General features: G+C 35.3%; 1 protein-coding gene across 1 annotated transcript; it reads right to left on the bottom strand.

The window, feature by feature from the left end:
- Window positions 1-2,905: 2,905 nt before the first annotated feature.
- On the bottom strand, window positions 2,906-3,265 carry LOC125048350. The gene has a single exon (XM_047647014.1). It carries the CDS (start codon window positions 3,263-3,265, stop codon window positions 2,906-2,908), a length of 360 nt encoding a protein of 119 aa, XP_047502970.1.
- Window positions 3,266-10,000: the final 6,735 nt, after the last annotated feature.

Genomic DNA, 10,000 nt, shown 5'->3' with positions numbered 1-10,000 from the left:
ATGTGTATATATGTATATATATACATATATATATATATATATATATATATATATAAGATGGTAAAATGTAAATTCGCATTGGTATAGATACATAACAACCCTCCGGTCTCATACCCGGAGTGACCTAGATTCGAGGCCGGATCAGGGAGGATTGTTATATATACATAGATACATATATATACATAGATACATATATATATATATATATATATATATATATATATATATATATATATGTACGTATATGAATACGTACATATATATATACGTATATATGTGAGCATATATATGAATATATATACATATATATGTCTGTGTATATATGTGTATATATATATACATATGTCTGTATATATGTATATATATACACATTTATTTGTGTGTGTATATAAATATGTATATATAAATATGTAAATATAATCATATAAAGATGTATATATAAATATGTATATGTATATTTAATCATATAAGGATGCATATATAAATATGTATATATGCATATATAATCATATAAAGATGTATATATAAATATGTTTATATGTATAATCATATAAATATGTATATATAATCATATAAATATGTATATATAATCATATAAATATGTATATATAATCATATAAATATGTATATATAATCATATAAATATGTATATATAATCATATAAATATGTATATATAATCATATAAATATGTATATATAATCATATAAATATGTATATATAATCATATAAATATGTATATATAATCATATAAATATGTATATATAATCATATAAATATGTATATATAATCATATAAATATGTATATATAATAATATAAATATGTATATATAATCATATAAATATGTATATATAATCATATAAATATGCATATAATCATATAAATATGTATATATAATCATATAAATATGTATATATAATCATATAAATATGTATATATAATCATATAAATATGTATATATAAATATGTATATATATATATGAGAGGGTATTTAGTATAATTCAGCCTCTCTTGATTTTTTGTCCCTTTTCTCAGAATAATAATATGGGTGAAAGAACACGTTAACGATAATTCTAATTTATTAATCATGCGTAACACGTAAAATTCGTAAGAACACAACAAAAAAATAATACACTCCGCTACTGACACACGAATAACACCCTAGGGGCACCTAACACACACACACACCAAGCACACTATAAATACACCATAACCATCATTAACATAAACTAAACAAATTTTAACACAAGAAATCAAGCACCGTAAATGTTCTCACGCGACCACCAATTGAGAGGGGGGGTTCGTGTACGTAATATCTCGTCCTTTTATATCACTTTTGTTTATCCATTTACGCCGGTGGGGGCGCGTGACTCCTCGCAGGGGTAGACGGGAGAGTCCCCACTCTCATCAAGAAGCTGCGACTCGTCGAGTTCTCTATGTTCGCCAAGCTCGGGCGAAAAACCCCGGGCTCTCCTGCCGGTACTGCGGGCGACGGTGGCGATGTCGAGCAGCGCTCAAGGTCCCGAGGCTTTTATTCACGAGGCGCGACGTCGAAGGCAAGGGTTTCCACAGGCAGCCCTTACCACAGGTGAGCGGTTTGCTCGTCTAGCCAGGAGTATCGCCACTCTCCTGCTTAGGGGGCGTTCGCATACATTTGAGTTGCCACTTTTTTCTTTCTCTTTTCTTTTTTTCCGTTCACACGCTCCATTTTCTTTATATCTAATTTCACAAGCTTCTTATATTTGAATCACCACTTATTATCACGTGGATTGTCTCATTCGTTCTTTATCCTTATTCTCATTTCCCTTCCTTTCCTCGTGGGTTCGCTAGGGTCATTTCCGAACTGCCACATCACTTTCGCACATTTTCTGCATCACGCTATCCTCATTTGCTATACACCTAAATCAGTTCTTATAATTATGCAGACAGAGGTGACTTTCATTCGTACATATGAGCACGCATTCGCAGATATAATTGGCATTAATTAATCCTAGATATTCAGACCAGTTACTCACTCTCATTTGCCTCGTTTACCCCTACCTAGTCACTTCATTAGGTCTTAATTCATTATATAACTTTTCGCCCTTTCATATATATAAATATGTATATATAAATATGTATATATGTATATATAAATATGTATCTATATATATATATATAAATATGTATATATATAAATATGTATATATGTATATATAAATATGTATCTATATATATATATATAAATATGTATCTATATATATATATAAATATGTATATATAAATATGTATATATGTATATATAAATATGTATCTATATATATAAATATGTATCTATATAGATAAATATGTATATATAAATATGTATCTATGTATATATAAATATGTATCTATGTATATAAAAATATGTATATAAAAATATGTATATATATATAAATATGTATATATAAATATGTATATATAAATTTGTATATACAAATATGTATATATAAATCCGTATATATGTATATATAATCATTTAAAGATGTATATATATAAATATGTATATGTATATATATAAATATGTATATGTATATGTATATATAAATATGTATATGTATATATAAATATGTATATGTATATATAAATATGTATATGTATATATAAATATGTATATGTATATATAAATATGTATATGTATATATAAATATGTATGTTTATAATCATTATATATAAATATGTATATTTGTATATAATCATATACATAAATGTGTATATATTCTATATATTCATGTATAAATTTACTGGAAGGACTCAGAGAAGTATAGATTTGGTATGCGTACGTTATATTTGATGATATTTATTTGAAAAGGGAACCACGCGCTACTCAGCTGACAGATAAAATGGTTTGATATAATTACATTAATTGGAACTGCAACCTTATACATTTAGCTAGCGCAGCCGCGAGCGGAAGGAGTGGGCTTATCCTGCGCCGCCAGCACAAGGACCTGCCAACAGCGAGGATAGCGACGCTGCAGAGTGGAGACCATCTGGAGAAGGTTCCTGTTCTCTCGCCGTGAACACCTGAAGCACCTTTCGCCTCTTGCGACAATGGGGATGTATGTGCGCAGCTGAAGGCCTCTCGTGTCGCAGCTTCCCTGGCCGGAGGCGCACGACGCGTAATACTCCACCTTGCGAGGAGAGTCCAGCTCGGCCGCCACGATTCGCCAATCCACGTCCAGAGCCTGACCTTCCACCCTCGCAGCTGCTACTATCAACACTACCACAGGAATGAGCGCGAGATTCATGTTTCTCTAACTGTCGTTTCCTATCTGTAAGTCAGTATCCTTCTTATTTCACACTTACAATGCGATCTGTTCCTTGGATCGAAAGCTTATTAACCTGTATGAGTTCACAATTCCCACATGTCATGGGGACGCGGAGAAGCAGTACTCATTCCATCGGCCAGGAATTTCATCATCTGAATAAGAGGTGTTAAAAAGATATTTTCTTTCTCTTGTTAAAACAGTGTCGTGAAAATGACATACAGATATTACGAATGCATAATATGCATCAATTAAAATTTAAGGGAAAAAAAAATCAATGACCACTATTGATAGAAAAGTGTATAACTGAAGTAGGAAATTCTTCAGTCAACAGTTTATGCAGCTAATGTATTCACTTTCTTACCATCAAATATTTGGCCTTTTTTCATCTTTTTGCATTTGATTATGTCCACCATTCTACAAATATTTAATGTAAACACAGCGATTAACAGGAATAATATGATTCAGTAATGAGATGAAATTAGAGTTATTAAACTCATGTGGATATGATTTTAATATGTATTCATAAACGGCTTTAATAGTTTATAGTAAAAAAAAAAAAAAAAAAAAAAAAAAAAAAAACTTGAGTGAAGTTTAGGAGGAAGAGGATAAATACTTGGGGAATATAGAAATTGCTTATAACAAATATTGTGTCCCTGTACTAGTTTGATGGCCACATTGGACAGATTAGACTTCTAATAGATTGTTAGCATTAAAGCGAAACTGTTCGTATTTATACTATAAACAATCTACTATTCAAACAGCAAAATGAGTCAAGTTTGCCCTCCTCACCTGTCAAGCCAACAAATTGAATTATCATTACATTGTTGATTGTCGACTAAACAGTTGATGATAGACAAAATAATTAGCTGCCTTTGCAACATTGTTTATTCGAGTCATCTCAGTGGACGAGTGACGTATGGCACCTGGAGATTATTTCACTGGTCTCCATTGGAAGTCAAGCTTGTATCAATACAACGAAAATTATTTTTTCACCATACTATGGTACCACGGTTTCATTGTGCATTTAGTATATTCTTTCCATAGTATATATATGAAGTCTTCGGTGATCTCTTCAAATACAGAGAGCATTTTATTGTGTATATATGGATATGGATAAATGCAATTATATGTCTCTACTTTCCACGCATCAAAATCTATGTTAAATCCATTTGATATTATTACAACCACAGTATAAAGATCACAAGAAATGAATTATCATAAGATTAAATAATTATATGTATACGCTGGGAACATAGTAGACGTTGCAGTCTTAGTAATTGTAAGTATAATCAAGCCAGCTTTGGCAAATAAGCTAGAATTATGATTTCTCGTCTATAAATATTACTTTTTATAATGTTGCATTATTTATATGTATTTTAACAGGCTGACGTTTATATGAACAGAACTATTTTCATCAAGAAAAATTGTAAATCAAAACCAAACAGTTAAAAATCCGGACATATTTCTGAAGAAAACAACCTTTATTTGTACATATATTGGATATTTAGGAAGCACATTTCATAACACGTGCAATATATACGCTCAGTAAGAGCAAATAGGAATGGTAACTTGTGTATTTTATAGTATTACTTCTATTGTTATTATTTATTATTATTACTATTATTATCATTATTATTATCATTGTAATTGTTGCTATATTATCATCATTATTGTTCTCATTATCATGATCGTTATCATTATCATCATCATTATTGTTCTCATTATAATGATAATTATCATTATCATCATCATTATTGTTCTTTTTATCATGATCGTTATCATTATCATCATCATTATCATCACCATCATTATTATTGTTATTATCATTATTATCATCATTATCATCATTATTATCATTATTATCATTATTATCATATTATCATTATTATCATTATTATCATTATTATTATTATTATTATAATCATCATCATCATTATATCATGGTTCTGTTGTTTTTACTATAATAGCTATAGATATTATTTTATTTGTAATATGGGTTACATATATTGTTTTTGTTATTATTATTGTTGTTGCTTGTTGTTAAATTGGTTATTATTATCATTGTTGATGTTGTTACTATTGTCATTATTATTATTATCTTTGTTATTATTATCATTCGTCTGACTATTATAACTGTTGTTGTTGTAATTGTTATTGTCACTGGCATTATACTATTTTGTTATTGTCGTCCTTATTGCTTTTCTTATTGCTGTTATCATTGCTAATGTTACCATCATTATATTGTTATTATTATTACTTTTATCGTTATTGTCATTTTTGTTACTACTATCGTAATTGATATTAATGACATAGTCGTCACAGTTATTCCTATAATTTTCATTAGTGTTGTTCTTGAAATATTTATCATTATTATACTCATTGCTTTTGCCTGTACAATTTTCATGATAAAAGTCAGATAAAATATTACATAATAAAATGCATCGTTTTGTGGAAAATTAAAACAATTTCGTATTTATTGCAGGCACCTAGTGAATCACACATTCAGCTAGCACAGCCCCGAGCGGAAGGAGTGGGCTTATCCTGCGCCGCCAGCACAAGGAACTGCCAACAGCGAGGATAGCGACGCTGCAGAGTGGCGACCATCTGGAGAAGGTTCCTGTTCTCTCGCCGTGAACACCTGAAGCACAATGGGAATGTATGTGCGCAGTTGAAGGCCTCTGGTGTCGCAGCTTCCCTGGCCGGAGGCGCACGACGCGTAATACTCCACCTTGCGAGGAGAGTCCACGTCTAGAGCCTGACTTTCCCCCCTTGTATTTTGCTGTCATCACGGATATAACGCTTCTTAGTCATTACCTTGTGCTAACGAGATTGTAGTGCGACCTGAGACACCAACAGAGATCGAAATCTTAATATGGTTGTTGTAAATTTCTTGAGAAAAACATATAGATGTATATATGAATGTATATGGATGTGTTATGTACATATATATGTATAAATATGTATATTTATGTATATATTTACATATATATGCATATATATACAGGTTTTGCTTCGTTTGAGCAACCTCTTGGAACTGATTGCAGGCTTGCCATTGATGCAGCCTCACATTCGCCTCTCGTAATGATACTGTAGTGACCTGGATTGCAGCTTCCACGTCAAATGATGACCATCCGAGCGCCTTCCGAACGTTTGGCGCCACCGAGATGCCTGGTGCCGTATACATAAACAAAAGAGATGTCGAAACCCCCTATTTTATTGTTATTGTCACTGGCATTATACTATTTTGTTATTGTCATTATTATTCTATTTTACTTCCATTATAGTGTACACGAGCAAGATGCAAAATTCCTGTCTAAATCATGCCAGATCATGTACGAGAGTGACCCAGGAGAAGGAAAACAGAATTAGCACGTGATTAGAGACGCAAACTTACAACTTTTCCGCAACTTGATGGTGTCCTCAAGAAGGAGCGAGAGAGAATGAAAGTGAAAGAAAATAAACTTTTATATGATTTACAGAAACATATTAACTGCCTCTGTAATCAATTTAAACATCACTGAATTAGGTCAGTATACTCATCAAATTATATTTTGCCAATATTGATTTGTATGGCTGTTGATAATTCATTTATGATAAACAGCGGCATTGTAAATGGCCCGACCATTTATAATGCCGGTCTCGTTAAAATGAATATATCAATTAATTTCCAGATTCTATTTAACATGATATAATGGATTACAAAAGCATAACGCCTGTGTGCGAATATGCTCATATACATTTTATTTATTTTTTCATAAATATCGAGAATAGGGTCAACAGAAGAATAACTCAGTTCTGGCCAAACTGAAAATTGTTACCATGAAATTGCATTTAGCCTATGCCAAATAATTAAATTATACTGAGAGCTCATCACCATTCCTACTAGATTTATATTCTTATTTGGGATGCAAAGAACCCAATGAAAATATTGGGAGAAAGCCTTTTATACGCCATCCATCTTCGGAAGTACTTCCTCATAACGCGCTCTCAATGACCGCCACAGAAATATTAACTCATAAACGAAATTTTTCACACACACATAGATATATGTATGTATATGTACACACGAACATGTATATATATTATATACATATATGTGTATACACATGTATATTATATCTATCTATCTGTATACATACATATATGTATATCTTTATATATACGTATGTATATATGTATATATGCATATATGCATATATATACATATGCTCGTATATATTATATATATATATATATATATATATATATATATATATATGTGTGTGTGTGTGTGTGAGTGTATGTATGTGTGGTGTATATATACTATACATATATGTATATGTATAATATATATAATACATATACATATGTATATATATGCATATATAAACATATGTGTGTATATATATAGATATAGTATACATGTGTGTTACACATGTATATACACAGATATATTATGTATACATATATGTGTATACACGCATGTATATCATACCTATATATACATACACATATGTATACATACATATCATCATCATAAGGTGGCATACGCATGGCTGCGCTTTGCCGCTGGCTATAACCTTTACCTCCACCTCCTGGGGTCCCTCCGAGCAAGCCTCCATGCAGCATTCCTTCCCACTCCCAGCACATCTTGGCAGTTCTGATCGACTTGCTTCAGCCAAGAGCTCCGTGGCCTTCCCCTTGGTCTTCTCCAGTCTGGGTCAACCCTCTCGGAGATGACCCTATGAGCCGGATCTTCCTCAGGAAAACGAGCCACATGCCCATATAGCTGAAGTTGGCGCTCTCGTATCAGACTGGTAATAGGTCTTGAATCAGTCGCATGGAGTATACCCCATGATTCTGCGAAGACACTTAGTACCAAAGGAATCAAGACGGGCCTTCAGAGCACTGTTCAGTGTCCAGGTCTCACACCCATAGAATAAGACCGGGATCACCAGTGCTCTGAAGAGCCTGATCTTAGTTCTCCTAGTCAAATACCGACAGCGCCAAATACTCCTATTGAGTGAGTCCATAACGCCGTAGGCCAGTCCGAGTCGTCGAGTGACTTCCTGGCCGGAACCTCCGTCGCTCTGCACTACACTACCAAGATAAGTGAAGCTATCCAAGACCTCAATGTTCTCGCCATAGGCATACACAGACTGAACATCGACATCCAAAAAGTCCCCAAATTCCTGAACCTTGGTCTTGGTCTAGTTGACTGCGAGTCCCAATGGCTTCGCCTCCTCATGCAGCGCCTCGAGAGCTACTTCCAGGACCTCCAATGTCTCTGCTAGAATCACTGCATCATCGGCAAAGTCAAGGTCTGTGACCTTCAAATTACCAATTGTTGTCCCACAGGAACTACGGTTCACGGCATGGCCAAGTATCCAGTCCATACAGGTATTGAAAAGGGTTGGGGCCAGGACACATCCCTGTCTCACCCCGGCAGACATCGGGAAAAAGGCAGAGATGCCCTCCCCACACTTGACAGCACTCTCGGTATCTGTATATAAGGCCAGACAGCAAACCAATAATCCCAGGGGGGATCCCACAGAGACCCAGTAAGGTCCAGAGACTCTCCCGGTACACTGACTCGAAAGCCTTCTTGAGATCAACATAAGCTGCAATCATACCTTGTTGAAACTCAAGTCGGCGTTCCACAAGGACACGAAGTGCTAAAACGCGGTCTATAGTTGACTTCTTGGGTGTAAAACCAGACTGCTCAGGTCTCTGTACTCGTAATAGGTGGTCGCGCACTCGTGCCAAAAGCAGATGAGCGAGGACCTTGCCTGGTACGCTGAGCAATGTAATACCTCTGTAGTTGCCACAGTCCTTTTGGTCCCCTTTCCCTTCCCAGATAGGGATGACCAAGCCCCTTTTCCAGTCAGGAGGAATGGTACGAGTCTCCCAAACGGCAGACAGGACTGCATGCAAGCCACAGATCATGGCTTCTCCACCCGCCTTCAACATCTCCACAGCAATCCCACAGACACCTGGAGCCTTTCCGCTCTTCAGCCTAGACACCGCCCTTCTCACCTCTTCGATGGAAGGTGGTTCCTCACTGATGGTGGATCAACCACCAGTGGCTGTGTGCCAGCCAACGGGAGTTGTGAAAACGGGGGATCGACCCTATACAGTTGCTCAAGGAACTCTATACTCACCCGGCTCCAACACAATGCGACCATCATCTGCCCTCACCGAGCCCAATTGAGAGATGTACTTTGACCAGAGTTCCCTCGGGGCTCCGAAAGCAGGTCGAAGGTCATTTTAGGCAAAACGACCTTCCAACTCTTCCACGATGCCCCTAATGTACCTCTCTTGGTCCATTCTCAAAGAGGTCCTAGCAGAGCGAGACAGTTCCCTGTGCAAGACATGGTTCCCATGCAGTCTGGCAGCACGACTCATCTCAAGAGTGTTCAGTGTCTCGTCCGAGACTACACGCCTCCTTCGCCGAGGTCGGACCCCAAGGCACTCCTCGGCAGCTGACAGTTTCCTGCTTAAAGGTATCCCACAGTTCAGCAGGGTCCTATAGAGTGCCAAGCACTTCAAACCGATTTGAGACTGCCACTGCATACTCCTGAGCCACCTCCTCACTCTTGAGCCTCTCGAGATGGAACACCTGCTGGTGAGATCACGGGATGCGTCTAGATCTGAGGCAGTGCCTTAGTGTTGCAACAACAAGTCTGTGGTCGGTAGCAAAGAACTCAGCACTCCTAAAAACTCTACAGTAAGTAT

Source organism: Penaeus chinensis, chromosome 43 (assembly GCF_019202785.1).
Source record: "Penaeus chinensis breed Huanghai No. 1 chromosome 43, ASM1920278v2, whole genome shotgun sequence".
Taxonomy (NCBI): Eukaryota; Metazoa; Arthropoda; class Malacostraca; order Decapoda; family Penaeidae; genus Penaeus; species Penaeus chinensis.
This window is presented reverse-complemented; position numbering and strand designations above follow the sequence as displayed.